This window comes from Hirundo rustica, chromosome 19, assembly GCF_015227805.2.
Source record: "Hirundo rustica isolate bHirRus1 chromosome 19, bHirRus1.pri.v3, whole genome shotgun sequence".
NCBI classification, from domain to species: domain Eukaryota; kingdom Metazoa; phylum Chordata; class Aves; order Passeriformes; family Hirundinidae; genus Hirundo; species Hirundo rustica.
Window position 1 is genome coordinate 3303096 of NC_053468.1, and position 16734 is coordinate 3319829.

At 43.4% G+C, this 16734-nt stretch overlaps 1 protein-coding gene across 8 annotated transcripts in view; it reads right to left on the bottom strand.

The window, feature by feature from the left end:
- The window catches only part of TRPV3 (transient receptor potential cation channel subfamily V member 3), a 22304-nt gene extending 6517 nt beyond the window's left edge, over nucleotides 1-15787 (bottom strand). For 5 of the 8 annotated variants that reach the window (XM_040082499.2, XM_040082496.2, XM_058423006.1 and 2 more), the window contains exons 1-10: nucleotides 15358-15752; nucleotides 8094-8216; nucleotides 5531-5635; nucleotides 3884-3970; nucleotides 3044-3201; nucleotides 2590-2766; nucleotides 2263-2403; nucleotides 1788-2068; nucleotides 975-1151; nucleotides 164-322 (exon numbers count right to left, since the gene is read on the bottom strand). In XM_040082499.2, coding sequence (XP_039938433.1) covers nucleotides 164-322; nucleotides 975-1151; nucleotides 1788-2068; nucleotides 2263-2403; nucleotides 2590-2766; nucleotides 3044-3201; nucleotides 3884-3970; nucleotides 5531-5635; nucleotides 8094-8216; nucleotides 15358-15677 — 1728 coding nt within the window. In that variant the 5' untranslated portion in view covers nucleotides 15678-15752. The other 3 variants (XM_058423004.1, XM_040082498.2, XM_040082497.2) reach the window with 3 other exon arrangements.
- Nucleotides 15788-16734: the final 947 nt, after the last annotated feature.

Here is a 16734-nt window from a genome sequence, read left to right on the forward strand (position 1 = left end):
CACCAATTGCAAATCTGATGCTCCCACACTGATGGGAGAATGTGGTCTCTCCATACCCAGATATTCAATATCCAGTCTTGTTTTAGCACTTTAAATATAATTCAGGAAATACTATTGCCTTTTAAGTCAGTAAAATTTGTTGAGATTCAGCTGCTATACTCACTACATTTTCATTAGGCCTGTGGTAGGAGACCAATGTTAATGTTACATTGTACAGGAAATAGAAACAGCAGGACATGAAAAACATGTGCCGTGCAAACTTCTTCCATTTCATCCTCAGGAGTGAGTTCAGAGGCTCCAAAGTCAGCATTTCGTGACGATTCTGATGAGGGGAGAAAAAATATAAATATTTCAACTTGCTGCCAGTAAGGAAACTGAACTTTAGGTGTGAATTTTGTGTATTTCATTCCACGCTATCCTTGCTGCTCTAGAAACACCTCTGTGCTCAGAGATGTGCCAGATCACCCTTGGATGGAGTAAAGGGACAATTCCTCCTCCTGCTGGGATAAGCTGCCATTCCCAGCCTGGTGAATTATGACTGAGCTAAAACTCCCCAGTGAACTCCTGGTTCTGCTTCCTGAAGAAGTTTTGTGGCAGGATTTGAATTCAGCAAATGTGAAATCCTGACTTTGTAAATCAAACATTCCTAAACACCTAAAATACAAACCTGTTAAGTAAAGTTTATTTGGTCTGCCTAGCTCGACCATATTTATGTTCCTAAGTCAAATTAATGCTTCAAATATAAGAAAAGACACTCCCAAAATAACTAACCTGTGTTGTAGGGACTGAATGCAAGTTTGCTTACAGCTGACATTGTGCAGCAGCATAAAATTTATCTTGCCCTTGATACAAAAGCTGAGAACTAAAAATTACTGTTCACAAGTAATTCAGTTGTTTGCCAGGCTGCCACATCTAAAATGGGGGTACTGCTAGGAAAAAAAAATACATATTTTATATAAAAATAGGCAACTTACACCAATATTTGTATTATAGACAATGATTTCCAGCACTGAGTTGTCAGCAGTGGTATCCAGCTCTGTCAGATCGTACAGAGAAGACTGAACAGGACCATAAGCCCAGTCTGTGAATTTTCTTGACAGGCTCCTGTTTGGCTTCTCTCTGATCTCCCTGCTCAGGATGTACTTCAGGATCTAAAACATGAAGAGATCATTTGTCAGCAGCTGTGTTGTTCATGGGAAAGGAGAAGGTACATGAATATACCTGCCCAAACTCCCACCTTTTACCTATAACACTTGGTACAGTTGTGTAATTTAATGTATTTGTAATTGTGTTACTCAGTGAGGGGTGTTGGAGGTGAAAATCCTCTAAGAAATAAGTTCAGTGTTTTTAATGATTTCAGATTTTCTGTCAGAGGTGTTTTTCTATAGGATGAAAGCACAATTTTCCATGTGTTCATTTATGCCTTCCTTGAACTGAATTACTTTTTAAATCATCTCATTGCCAATCCTCTACGCTACAGTTGATTTATGCAAACCAAATTCTACATCAGTACAGCAGAGCAGTTCAAGTGAGTTTTCTGAAATTGTTTGGTGGTAAATGCAGAATTTCTGTACAGCAGAAGGCTGGTTCTAAACAGCTTGGGCTGTTTGTACAGAGGGAGGGAGTTACAGAGAAACCTTGAAGCATCAAAACAACACTGCAATGGAAACGTTTGTGTTTTGAACAAAATTAGCCCACCAAATACTGATACAAAACAGCATAACCAGTATGGAAGGAGATGTCTCAGAGCACAGGTTTCTCTTAGATGCTACTGAAATCATACCCACCTCTAATTTCCCAGTTTTTGCAGCTAATTGCAGTGGTGTCAAACCCTCCTTATTCTTGGTTGTTTCCAGATTTCTGTCTTTACTTTTCAGCAGAATCATGTCGTACATTCTGATCACAAAGTCGTTCTGTGTTCTGGAGTCCTCTGCTACGGTAACTAATGCATGGAGGATGTTGTTTCCTCTGGAATCCTGAGAGGAAATATTGGTCCTGGCATTGTCCATTAACAGCTCAATTATGTCTGGCTGGTTGGTACATGCTGCTAAAGCCAGTGCAGTCTCACCTACAGAATCACAGAATGCAACAAGTGGTCATGTTTTATTCCAGGCATTCAAATCAGAATAGAAAATATGGTGTCAACCATCTTAAAATATGAAAGCACATTTTTATATTGATTGCGCTGGATTAAGCTCTCGTTTTATGGAAGTTTGGGGTATTCCTTCTTAACTTTTCCAGAAATATCTCAATTCCACTTACCAAAATAAAAGCCTTCATGTTTGTGTTTGGGATTAAAGAAAATGCCCTGGGCATGAGCATTGACATCAGCACCTTTTTCTATGAGGATCTGGGTGATTTCATACTGTCTCCTCTCAATGGCAATATTTAGAGCTGTCTGGCCTGAAAAAGCAGACACAGGAATTTAGGGCTGAGTCTCTCAGTCACACTCTGGAACACTAATGATGTTTCACAAAGGATGGCACCAGTGATAACGAATAAAATTTGGTTCAAGGGATTTAAACCATCATTATTTTATGGAGGTTATGTTTAACCATACACCTGGAAACTGCTATCAGATGGCAATACCTTTATATGCCTCTTCTGTGTACGCTGCATTGATAAATCTCTCCAAAATGCCATTTTCCTCTGCAAAGGACAGGAGCATGTTCACTATCTCGTTTGTGTTCTGGTTGATGTTCAGCAGAGCTTTCATCAGACAAGTTTTGCCAGTGTCTGAAGCCGTGAACTTTTTCATCAGGTAATCTACAAGAGTGAATTTTCAGATTAGATCATTGTTACTTATTAAACTTCCATTCACTAGGGGTGAAACCTGAGGGACAGAGATGAACACAAACTATTTGCCAAACCGTTACTCCACCCTGTTCACCTTGTTCTTGAGCACCAAGGCAGCCTTGGGTCGGCCATCCCGGTGCCATACCTCCCAAATTCACAAGGAAATAAAGATATTTCCCAGGTTTAGGCAATAAAGCTATTTCCCTGAGGCAGCAGCAGCCCTCGCCCAGGTGCCTGCAGAGCTCACCTGGCACGGGCGGGTTGGTGCAGGCGCTCGATCGCTCCTTCAGCTCGGCCAGCAGCCGCTGCAGCTCCTCCACGTTCCCCTCGGACACTGCTCGGAACAGGTTCCTCTTCAGCTTCTTCCTTGCACTCCTCAGCTCAGGGCCTTGGGATGTGTTAGCACTAAATTGGGAGAAATCATCATGAACTTGCTGGTGCAATTTATCCTGGTTTATTTTATTTTTAAGAAGAACGAAACTAAATACAGTTATTCACCCCAGACCACACAATCGTGCCCCGTTTCCATGGATAGCTCAGAATATTTCTCACATTGCACATTGCTTATTTGCAGATGAGTGGGCTGTTGAGAGAGTGCTTTATTATAAGCAGCACATTTTTCAAGCATTTTGTGTTTTTTTCAGATTATTCAGGGTTATTCTTCTGGAATAAAGGCTAAGAAACACTTTGCCACAACTGACTGCAGTGCTGAGGTTATCTGGTGCTGCTCTCTCAGCAGAAGGGAGTCCTTAACCTCACACCTTACATCACTTTCTGATCACCCTTTATTCTGGAAAAAGAATGATTTCATATTTCCCCCAAGCAGAAATACTCCATGCCTGACTGTGGTGTGTAGGTCCTGCGTTGCCATCTAAGAAACACCCATTATATATAAAGAAACCTCACACTAAATACGAAAATTGGGAGACCGGAGTTCATTCAACATTTAATTATTGAAGGATCAGAAAGGCATGCACGCACATGACCTTTTTTCCCTAAAACACGGCAGGAAAAATAAGCAATACCTACCCTAGCACAGATTTAATCAGTTGAAAATGTGCTGAGAAATATTTGTGTCTCCACTCACCCACAGCTGTCGACGTTAGGGCTGTATTCAGTGGCATCATCCTGTAGAGACTGTGGGGAATCCATGTCCTCCCCATTTCCAGATGCACTGCACAGAAAGAAAAGCAATTGTGCCAGGATATGAGCAGGTATTTTGGCAAGTTCCATGAAGAAACAGTCAATGGTAGGACAAGTGATCTACACTAGAGCTTAAATTACTCCAATTTGACATTGGCCTTTTAATTCTATCACTTTATCTCCCATGTGGATTTTAAAGAGAGTGATAAAAATGAAGAGACTCCCAGGATTTTATTCCATTTTTTAAAAGTCCACATTAGGAAAGTAATCTGCTTTGTGTTTTATTATATTATTTCACTACAGATCCTGAAACCGTGGGAACCTTTTTCTTTTTCATTTTTAATCACTGGTTTTTATGCAGCACCCTGAATGCTTGAATCTTACATTCTTCCTTTCCACAGGCTTAATTTGTCATCTGGCACAAAACAAGTGCTAAATCAGTAGCAGTGGGTGGGTTGCAAGCCCACAATGAAAGATTCACCTGAAGATTTACTACACAACACTGTAGGAAATCCAGGAGTGTTTTGTGGCTGACTTGAATGAAAGAAATCGAGGACTGGGCCCTAAAAAGATATTTAAAGGATTTTCAATGGCATCGATATTTTGTAATTGCTGTACAAAATTTCCCCACAGTCCTAAAAAGCGGATCTGACTTAGAAAAATTAGGATAAATGAGTTTCTTACTTGTGTTTTCATTTTTTCTAAGGTTCAGATTGAATCAACTACCTCAGGTTAATAATTCAGGGAATCTGAGCTATTAATTATTGGCCAAACAGATGCCTGGACAACGCTGCTCTGCAGGTATTCCCTTCCCTTTGAAATAAAGCTGGGAATTCCAAGTCCATTCTTATCCCATCTGTCTCTTCTCTGCAGAAAGCTGAGTAATGTGGTGACAAAGCACATTGCAGGTCACTTCCTGAATGAGAGGGGGAAATTTGGACACCTCTCCTCTGAAACCAAAAATCAGCCTGTCAGCCAATTCCTAGAAGCTGACCAGACATCCTCAGACACAAAAACCTTCGGCCATTCTGGACCCTTGCCAGATTTGTGACATATTTCCCTTACTCATAATTATTGGCTGTTAGCACCCCACACATTTCTTTTAAATGTATTCTTCCCAGTCATAATTTTTCTCTATTCATTCAGCATAAATGGCTTCTTTAAATATTTCAGATTCAGCATTTCCACGGTTAATTGTTAATGAACAATAGACGGAAGACGTCAGCAGCCAGCTGGGAACAGAGCTTGCTAAATTAGGCTGTGGTCTTCACACAGCAGAAAACACCCAAATGAGAGCATGGAGTTTGTTCTAATGCATCATAAAAAAGAGGTTAAGATTAAAAAAAAAAAAAAAACCAAAAAACAAAAAAACACATCTTAAATTTATTCAGACCTGAGGCCTGATTTATTCCATTGAAACGACAGCAGTAGATAAAACCAAAGTTAAAACTCCAGTGAACTTCTGTCTTTGAAGTGACCAAAAGCTACAAAAAGTCCTGGCACTGAGGCCCAAGGAGCATTAAGGGGAAACTTCTGGGAAGAAAGTAGATATATTTGCAGCAGGACCATCGTTTGTGCATCTGTAACTTACCACGGGCGGATATTTGAATCCATAGGTTTGGAAAACACGGGGGGAGAGGTGTTATTGGGACTGGCATTGCTTTCAAAACCATCAATCTCCAGGAAAAAGTGGGAACTGTTGAAGACAGTGCATTAAAAAAAATATCAGTGATAAAAGGCAAGCCCAGCTATAAACCAAGAAAAGAACTACCAAGGGCAAGCTTGACAATCTATCTCTCCTGGCATCAAACCTGAGCTGGAGCAGAGCTTATCTGCTTCCCCTGAGGGGATCCCAACCTCCAGCCTGTGCCCAGCTCTTCCAGGCTGGCAGATGGGCAAAATTCCCGAGGTATTTTTAGAACACATGGCATCAGATCCTGACATGTGTGAGCAGCAATCTCTGAACCAGCCTTGCACCCAGCTCCTGTCACTGCCCAGCCACACAGAAATGTGGGTTTTTAATCCCAGTCCCTGCTCTTCCAGCCAGGAGCCATCAGGATGGATCATTTCAAAGCCATTAGCAGCTTTATAGATAGTGATTAAATCAGAAAGTTTGAAAGGTCACACGTTCAGTGACATCAGGCATTTCCATCAGCCAGGGCTCAATGTGTCCTCTTGCCTGCATGACATTTAACTGTTCTCCCTATAAATAATTATATAAATATTCATAGTGAAAAGAAATAAAATTTAGAACAGCGCAGAAAAAGCAATACGAAAAGGAAGATTTCACCTTTTAAAAGCCTGCAGAGTTGAGAGGCAAAAACAAATGGCTTGGTTTTACTGGATCTCAGTAAAACATTGATACATCTCACCACAGGCTGAGGAGTTTTAGTGGTGGATGCAGCAGCTCCCACAGGGGCTGTTCAGAAACTGCCTTACATTTCTAAAATGTTGCAGCAGCCACCTGGAAAACCTTTCCAATTCACCTAATATTTATGGGTTTGTCTGTAGGGCATTCTTTTTTTTCCTAATTGCATCTTCTCCCAAAAAATCTCGTTGAAGTGAAGTACCTGCATTGATAGTAAAATGCAGTGTATTATTAGGACTCTACTGAATAACCTGCTGATATTTGCTAAAAAAAGCAGTGTCTAATTCATCTCATTTTCCAACGGCTCGATGATCCAGGTGTTAATTCTGACGTCCAACAGCTGTACAGCAGCTGGGAAGGGAACCCTGCTTTGGGGGCTGACAGAGCTCACCTCTCCTGGCTTGGGGGTTATCTGGGGGTGTCACGGGAGGGATAAAAACACCCCAAAAGCCACCGTGCAAAGCAGGGTGCCATCAAATAGCCCTGCGCTGACGTGGCCGGGTGCTCTGCCCACGGCCATCAGCAGCTCTGACAGCCTCCTCCCCTCCTGCCCCTCCGATTTCCTGTGCTTAATTACAGACTTTGCCCGCCCAGATTCCAGGAGCTTCCAGCAGGGAATCAACGCCGCTGTCTTTCAAGAAAAGTGAACATTGCCAATGCACGCCGAGAGTGAGAAGTGCCAGCCTGGGAGCGCTGGTGGGGCAGCGGAGGCAGAGTTTCGAAGGAACAGGCTGAAGAGGCTTTGGAACATGTAATTAATGGAATGTGTTCGAGGCCGGCATTAACACGCACGTGATGTCGGTGCTGTGCGCTACAGGAATGCTGCCAGCCACACCCGGAGCTCTGGGCTGAGAGGTGGGAAAAACCCCAAGGTTACTGTTCCTGAGGCCACAATGAATGTGAGATAGGAGTTAAGTAATTGAGGGCTTGGCTTTGGCAATATTCCCATAACTCCACAATCTGCCGCGGAATTGGCCCTCTTTGAAGTGCCGGGTGTATCACGAGCTGTTCAGACACCTCGTCTCCCCCCATATGCCACCAAAGAGCTCCTCTTCTTGAATTTAATGACAAAAAGACAAATTGGACCACCCAGGCAGTGGATCTCATATAACTAATGGCACCATTCCTGTGGAAAGTGATTCCTCTGATTATTGAGAATTATAAATGTCAGAACAGACACAATTGGCCAGGCCTTCGGAGTTTCAGAAATTGCCATAATAACCAGTAATTATCCAGAATGAAAAGTTTATGAATGAAAATTCATCCTTGCTCTACAGTAACTTAGTTGACTTCAGAGTACCGGGCAGGAATTACATTTATATTACTTATATTTCCCCAATCATATTAAATACAATCCCTCAATCCCTTTATTAATTCTCTAATATCAATTATGAATGAAAGTGAATATTTTATAAAACAGCAAAAGAGTCTCATTAATCAGACTAATGAAAAATAGAGTGAATTTAGGTTTCTGTTTGTGACAGGATTTTTCAAACCTCCTGCTCTCCCAGCCCTCTGCCTCTCCATGATCTGACACATTTCCATGTGAGGCTAAGTTTGAAATGTTCCCTTTTTCTCAGGCCAGCATCTCGTACATAAAACCTGGTGTGTTCTTCCATGTGATCTCCTAAAAAAAAATCACTTTATACCAAACATTACCCATCATTAGATCGGATTCTTGTGAGGTTGTACAGAACAAAGATGTTTGGTGGAATTTCAGCGCGAAGATCTCCCAAAGGAGATAAAGCAGGGAGTTTTGGTGGTTTAGACAGAGCTGGAGTCCTACCTTTTCTTGGTGGGAGTGCCTTCAGTCACCTTTTTCTCTTGCTGGTTTGCAGGGGGAATTCCGGGCGGGTTTGTTTTCTTGCCCATTAGTGGAACGATTTCGTTGTTATCTTTAATCATGTTTCTGCAGTAGAGAGACATCAGTTACTTGACTCCCCGTTCCTTTGAAGGAAGTGTGGTGACCAGATTACCTGTTTACAGTCTCTTCACGTGTAAGCACACAAATATTGATTCTTTTTTCCCCAAAGCCTCTCATTTTTTCAGCTGCTGAGCACACAACCCCACCGTTTCATGTCAGACCTGGAGGGTTGTACACACGACTCATTAAGTTTCAGTCTATGACAAGTGCCATTAAAAGTGGTACCAGGAGAACTGTAAATTCAAGCCTGTGCCTAAGTGAAACTGAAGGGAGCCTGTCAGTCCCAGTGACAGTGTACGTTATTCAGAGAAACAGAAAGAGCACAACGATTTTTATAAGTAGCCCTAAAGTTGGGCATCTTTACACTTCATCTGATCAGTCTGCTCTTGACCAAGGTAATTTCAGAAAAGTGGTAAATTCCAGGAAGATCTGTGCAACAGAAAACGGATAAAGGAAGGTTCCAGATGTGAAAAGGACAAAGAAAAATCCCTGAAAGTTCTCACTGCATTGGAACAGCAGAAGCAGCAGACTGAAAATGATGCCCAAGGTGAGCTCAGCTAAATTATCACATGGACAACAGCCAGGATTTGTGTCCTGGTGATTTCCCAGCGTTTCCTCAGGAAAAAGAAAAAAAAACCATGATTCTGCTGGATGGAAATGACCCCCAGCCCATGACACAAAAGGATTCTCATGTATGTTACCTGCCTAGGAAACACCCACAGCACAAATTCTGTAAGGAATCGTGAATAACTATCTCCCTGTTTCTCAGTCTAATACTCAAGGGCATCATTTTAAATCACCCAGGATAATTTGAAAGCGAGAAGGTGAATTCAGGACACATTAAAATTCACTGCAGGCAAACCCAGGAAGATTTATGAGGTCAGGGATCCATTCCCAAGGAAATCAGGGGAGTGGCCTCCACACCCAAGGACAAATGGTAAAAATAATTTGCCTGCAAAGTTTGAACAAAATCAGCTACACATTTTTCCCCCTCCTACTCCACTTTCCTTAATGTGACAAATGTACACACACAAACTCTCTGCTCCTGTCACAGCGCTGTCAGTGTGCCTTAGCACCAGGATTCCTTCATTATGGGAGTATCAAGATACAGAAAGCAGATTGTTCAGACTGTTTGAGAAGACATGACACCTGGTACAAGAGAGGAGCCAAGAATATCAAATACACTGGTACTTGAGTGAAAGTCTATTAATGCATAAACAACAAATGTTTAATTATGGCAATTTTCAATCCCAAGTACAGAGAACTGAGAATTTACAGGGTCCAAACACTCCCAAGTGCAGCTGCAATCTCTTGGCACTCCGTGGAATGTGAACTTGAAACATTGGAAAGGACTCCTTACCTTGCAAAGGCTGGCTGAAGAAACAGGCATGAAAATAAATTCTTACTGTGTTTCCCACCGTTGGCAGGTGTGTTCACACTAGGAAACATTCCTAGCTTGGATGAATTCCCTAAGAATTCATATCACAGCTTTCAGAGAAATAATTTATAAAGGGAAAAATATTTTTACTTGCATACAGAGTACACCCCAGCTTTTAGTAAATGCAGAGAAGAGCTGAACTTGGAGATGACACAGTGGAGGTGGGAAAGAGAGGGTTTGGTTTGTCTGTGGCTCTGGAAATGCCACTCACGTAGTCCCCAGACACATGTTGTGTCAGTGAATACACTGATAAACATTTAGTCTAAAACACAGCTAAAACGAATGACTTGTCTTGCTTAGTTCATAAATAATTCTGCTATTTACTTCTTACCAAGTACTTAAAGAATACAAAGCAGTGTGTGGGCAAAGACAGCTCCCAACCGGAGGAAGAGGCAAAAGGGATACTTGCTATAAATCAAATAAAACGGGACCATGGTGGTGATGGACATTAAATAGCCTCACAAAATAAGTGACTTTAAAGGAAGAGAATAGTTGGGAACAGATTAAAAATACCAAGAGGCAACAAAAGTAGTTGCCAAGTTGAGAAGGGCACAGCTGGGCGTGAAGTCAGAGGGGTGGGAGAACAGAATGAAGAGCTGGAGGAATAGAGATCAAGGTTAAATTTTTGAATTCCTCTTGCTTGTGAGTGATGCCGGAGCTGCTCAGAGATGGCAGCACCTTCCTGCAAGGGCAGCAGCTCAAAGTAGCCATTTGCAGTCGGTTTTCACCACAGAGATTTTAGCAGCGACTCGAGAACAGGCTGAACCCCTGAGGAGAGGTGGGAAATAATCAAACACAGCACTGAAGTTGTTTTGGATGATGAAGGACTCCTGAACCATCAGTGATGGAAAGAAGCAATTTGGGAAGGAAAAAGAGGACAGATTTCCTTAAGCACAGAGGGAGTACACTTTCAAAAGCACAGAGATGTGACTGTATCCCAGCCAAAAATCTATTTAAAATGAGCTCTCAGCCTGCCCAAGGAAATAACTGCAGGCACCACAACAGAAGTACCTTGTTACAGTGCTGAGGTAGCGTCTGCTTCATTTTTAATCACAATTAATTGTGTGCTGACATGAAAACTAAGCTGGGCTTTCATCAGCAGCTTCCAGTGCACTATCATTTTCTGCAATCTCTGACAGACAGAGAAAAATAATGCAGCAGCCTGAAGTGTCAGGTCTGAGCAGGGTAGCTTACCTAACCTGATACACAGTGTTGTCTTTGGTTGTAACTATTTTCTACTCCCATTATCTCCTTAATTGTCACTTGCAGGCCACCAGAGAAGTGGCTTATTTGAAGTGGCCAGCAAGACAAAAACCCTGCATTGATTTATAGAATTAAGAATTACTTAGAAAGGGATCTGAGGAGTTGGTATCTGACCTCCAGTGTGCTGGGGGTCAGAAAAGGGAATTTATCTGTGCTGGTGAATGGGGTTCTGCTATTCCTACACATTATCACAGACTCACGTTCTGCTTATCTGAGAACAAGAAAAATCACACCTATCTGTATCTTTATATCTCAGCAGCAGTTTATAGGATGTGGGTAAAGAAAGAATCCTACAAATCAGAAGAAGCACTCAGCTGTGGTGTTGTGGCACAAAGGTCTCCCCTTCCCTGGGGGCAGAGGAGGGGCAGTGATTTCCAAGAGCTGTTTCATTCTCAGAACAGACCATGACACTTGGCAGCACCTACGACCTAATTCTTGCTGGCCCATAAAAAATAAATCCCCTCCCCAAGGGGAAAGCTGATAAGACTTCATTCTGACTTTTCTGCATTATTTATGAGTCATATCAGCAGAAAGTTACATTTGGTAGGAAGAGCTTCATCATCCTGTAAGATTTTTAAACTTTTGAGGGGTATTCATAGACTTCAGGTGCTACCAAAAATGCTCTTCTTGGTGAGAAATTTTTACTTTCCTATGAAGGTTTCTCCTAACAGAAATTTAAAAAAAAAAACCAAAAACCTCTGAAAAGCAATATTTTTCCCTGAGGAAAAATTATTTGGGATTATTTATCTATTTCTGAATTAAATAAAGAGTTTTTCTGAGTTGAAATAACTTATTCTATAACTTAAATTTGGCTTTCAGTGGCCACTACAGTAGCTGAAAGTTTTGGTGGAAGATGATGAATGTATTAAAGTTTTTCTTGTACGATATTTTGGATCCCCTTAGCACAGGAATTAGGAAGTGCAACAGTGTTCCAAGGCTGACAAACACAAATTAAATGAGGCCTGTCCTTCTTCACTCCTGAATGCCCAAGGAAAGAGCGTGGCCCAGCTCAGGAAAGCCATTTCCAGGCCAGAAAAACAGAAAGAAGCACAACAGAAACACATTCTGTGTGTGAAGGATGGGTTTCACCTCTGTCTCTGGAAGATTTCCCTCTCTCCAGAAGCATCACACCCCAAACAGCCCCGGAGCACTCACCCTGCTCACAACACCTCCATGTCGGCGCAGACGGATCCGGGCGGCGCAAATCAAAGCGAGGCCCCGCTGACAACATCCAAAACTCATCTGCCAAAGGAGCAGAACCACATCCAGGCTCCAGACTATCCTAAAAACACAAACCCACCCTGCTCCAGGCATCCGGTGTGCTCAGCTGGGGAGCAGAGCCAGGGAAGCGCCGAGGAAGCGCGGCCGGACGGGGTTTGCTCCATCTGAAATTAGGGAGCAGGGAGAAACTGGCCAGGCAACAACTCTTGACTTCAGAGCTGCCAAAGTGGGATGACACACAGGCAGTAATTACACACTGGGGTGTTACTAAAGCTGAGTTGCTCGCAGGTGACTTCATGGCAGCGGTGGAAGATCTCAGGCCATCGCTGCTCTGGAGTTTACACGCTGGTTGCAAAGGAAAATGGCGATGCACCTGCATTTGGGTTGTAAATGACACCTTTTTGCCACACTCTGTTTATTACATGCCAAGGACCTACTCAGAAGGCAGAAAGCAAAACCAAGGAAATTACCCTAAGTGCTCCAGCAAGCAAAAACTTTTTCTGGTACTTCAAAAATTTACCAACTACGTTAGAAAAATTTTACACTTTTACAGTGCTGTCAGGGAAAATGTGGTCGGTGTGTTTAAATTCTTCCCTACCTGTAAAAGTTTTTAATGAATATATCCCCACAGGGGCTGTGGGAACTCAACCAGTTGTGTTTCACGTCCCTATGACAGGCAATGGCTTTTCTCAGCTTTTCTACTTTGGAGCTGTTGAGCAATGGTGAATGCAGAATCCTGGTCTGGGACATACCAGAAGAGTGACCAAAAGTTGCTCTGCTCTTTTTACAGTCTTTGCATTATCACCAGAAATAGGATGTGAAAAACTCGTATATCTCTGCAGTCAGACCTGCAAGGTATATTTACAGCTTCTAGTCTTGACTTAATTATTAGATGGGAGTTTAAGAGGAGCTGTGAAGGCAGCAAAACAGGAATCTTTTTTCAGCTGTAGACAAGGGCAAAAAAAAGCCAAGTTTGGGTGGTGTTTTTAGGTAGGAGGTAGATCAAAATTTAGAAGTAAAACCAAAATATATTTGGATACTACAACATAGACATATTAATCCAAAGACTGTGGCATTAAAATACATCTACAAACTTAAGGTAAGCTCCTCCTGCTCATAAAGTATCTTTAGAAACAGGTCTGCTGGGTATTACATTTGCCTCAGACCTCGTGTGAAATGCCAGGAGCACGGCACAGTTCCTGGTAATGAATCAGCTCCCCAGGAGCTGCGTGGGGAAAGGGGCTGTGCCTGGGCTGGTTGGATTTGGCACTGGGGATCCCTTTAAAGGGTTGGAGGTGCTGAGCCCACAGCCAGTTCTGCCTACACAAATCCCTGCTCTACTCCAATCCCTGTGCCAGGAAATGGTGTTCACATCTTGCCAAAAGCCTGAGCTAAACTGTGACAACCTAGAGACAGCTGCTTTGATGGTCTTTTAGCTGCTGGTGGAAGAACCTGGAATAAGGACTGGATCCTGCCATCCCCCTCTGCCTGGGAGAGCAGCAGCTTGGTTCTCAACACAAACTGTGAGAAACTGTTTAATTGAAGTCACTCTGAGGATGGAAATAGGCAAAGCCACACAAAATCTGGGTGAAGGAGCATTTGAGGACTCTTGCTTTACCTCTGATAAACCACAGTAACATGAATCCTTTTGCTAAGGAGAGAAAATTAGTTTGGCAGCAAGCAGGACTTTGAACTTGGAAAGCAGCTCTATCTGCAAGCACCCAGACCTGTGTGGTTTAGCAGAACACAGGACCCAGCAGCAGGGTCTATTTATAATGCTGTGGCAGTTACCCAGAGAGGGAAAACTGGGCCAAGCTGCAGCAAGAGAGGCAGAGCCCTGCTCCCAACCTGCCCAGGGAAAGGTGCAGGGACTGCAGGAGGTGTGAACAGCTCACACTCAGCAGCTCCACTCCCTCCTGCTCCTTGCTCTGCCAGGGCAGCCTTGACCCCCTGAACCCCAGAGTGGCCTTTCCTCTGCAGCTCTCAGATTTAGGGAGCAGGAGCCCTGCCTGTTTCTGGCTGATCTCCCTGAAAACACAACTTTGGGCTGCTTGTGAGGACAGACTTGAGAGCCAGGAAATGAGAGGCAGAGCTGCAGTCAGTCACATCTGTGCAAACATTTTCTTCCAGTTTTAATCATTAACCTGCTCAGCCTTTTTGTTCCCTGCTCCGCCCTGATGTTTTCTGTCAAGGGCAGCATTTTTCAGGAGCCATGGAGGGTTTTGCAAGAGGCTCTGACATGACAATTCTGTAGGGTTTTACAGCAGTCACCAGCTGCTTCAGCTACTGAAGAGATACCAGAAGGGTCAAGAACATCAATAACATGCATCTCCTATTAAAAATTACATGAAAATTTCAGCTTCGGACAGTCTGTGCAGCACAAATAAGCAGCAGAAGCCCTATGTGGCATTATTCTGTTTTCCTAGGAAGTGTTAGACTCAGTAGAAACCAAAATGAACAAGATGAAGGAAACCCCGGATGGGAGGGAACAAACATTTGGAGCGCTTCCATCTCACATCAGCTGCATTTGCTCTTCTGCTAATACAGGACACCATCCCAGGTGTCTCACATTAGAAGTTACTCAGATTTTTATATTTAATTCTGTGATTTTCACTACCCCAACAGAGTCACTAAGGGGAAAAGCCACTATCTAAATACATTTTTGACCTTGGGTCAAGAATAATTGTAAATTACATCAAGAATAATTGTAAATTACTGATTGTCATCATTCCATTTGCCAAGCTCCTTAAAAATAATCCAAAATATGAGAATTAAAACACTGAGCATACCAGTAGCAGCCCACTTCCCCTGAGCATAGTGTTTAATTGATTCACAGGAGTCTGCCATGATTTTTCACTGTGCTCTCCTCACTCTTCCCCTCAGAGTTAAACTTGTCCTGGGCTCACCTCTGTGTGCTGCTACACAAAGAGCTTTTCACACCTCTCCAGACAACTGAGTGGCACTTGCAAATATTTATACATTATGCTCATAAATGGCGAGATAAGAGGCTGCTTTACACAGCTGAACAACAGGAAAATGAATTTGCTTGCAAGTGTGTGACTCTTACCTACCAGGAGACAGCCTCATGGGAAGTCATTCCAGGAAAACCCTGGGATATCACTTACCAGTTGGTGCAGTCTGGGCTGCAGGGACCAGTCAGCCTCTTTAGCAATGCTGTAATGCATTGGTACACAGCACCCATGCCTGGAGATCTGCTTCCCAAGGATCCCTGCCAGGAAAGAGCAGTCCCATGCACGAGGGGGTGGGTGGAGAAGGGTTGCTGGAGCCTCCATCACAAATATATTCCCTGCAGCCACGGCACTGCACAGTTCATTCCTTTTGCTTGGGCAAAAAAAATCGTTATCATAATTATTTCCTATTCTTCCAAACAACACTTCCTGGACCCAATTCCAGCTGCTGCCCTGAGAGTCCTGCTCAGCACAGTGAGCAGCTCCCCTCATGACATTCCTCAGCCTGTCCCTGCTGCTTGCTTTGTTTCTTTCTACAGAAGGGAAAAAGAACATTTCTATTCTGCATTTTAGCAGTGCCCCACTGAATCATAGCCAGGGCTCACATTGAGTGAACAGAGGAGCAGAGAAAAGCCTGACCTTATATCTCAGCTTCTACCCACTCCACCCAACCCAAAAACCTACAGCTGCCTCCCTTCCTCCCTTATTATACCCTCTCCCCACCTGCCAGTGTGCTCACTTCCACTGGCAGCTCCCTAATTCCCAAAGCTGTGGCCAATTCCCTATTCAGGGATGGGCTCAGTAATGATTCAGTTGAAATAAGTGCAGTAAAAATCCACTTTATGGAAGTGCATCAATATTTGACTCCAGGACACAGTTATCCCTTCTCTTGGCAAAGTGTCAGGGCTGCCTAAGCTGAGACAATGAGAAGCAATGGGAAGAATGGGTTTGTTACTTTTTTCCAGTGTTTTTTCCTGTATTTATGCTGTTCTTAGTGTCCCCTGCCACTCCTGAGGCATAAACTAACATCCCAAACCTACAGAATCCTTTGCCAGCCCTTTTTGTACAGATGTGCAGGGTGGTGGCTGCTCCTCTTGTCCCTGTCCTGCTGCTGGTGCTGTGGGTCACAGCCTGGGCACGGCCAGGGGGAGGCTCACAAGGCCATGAAACATTTGGAGGAAAAAATAAAAGCAGTTTTAAGGGCAGGAGAGAGGCAGCTTTTCCTACAACCGGCTCTTGGCTGAGAGAGCCAAGCCTCCCCTGTGCCACATCCCAGCTCAGCGAGGTCCCCCGAAGCACAGGCCTCTCCTGGCTGCTGAGCCTCACTCTCCCAACCAGGTCAGGGTTGTTCTGCAGCTGTTTCTGGCTGAGTTTGGGCATCTTCAGCTGCAGCCCAGAGTTTCTGGTGACGCTGAGCAGCGCTGGGGAATGTGGCAACAGGAAAATGCCTCAAGGAATACACAGTGAGGAAAGCGTGGCCCCACCTAAATGCTGCATTTTTATTTTTTGCTGAAGTTTGTGCTGCCACTGCTTGACTCAAGTGTTTTTTGGAGGGTGAACACCAAAACTGGGGAGGAACTTTCATGTTATAAGAAATTCAGGTTGAACTAAT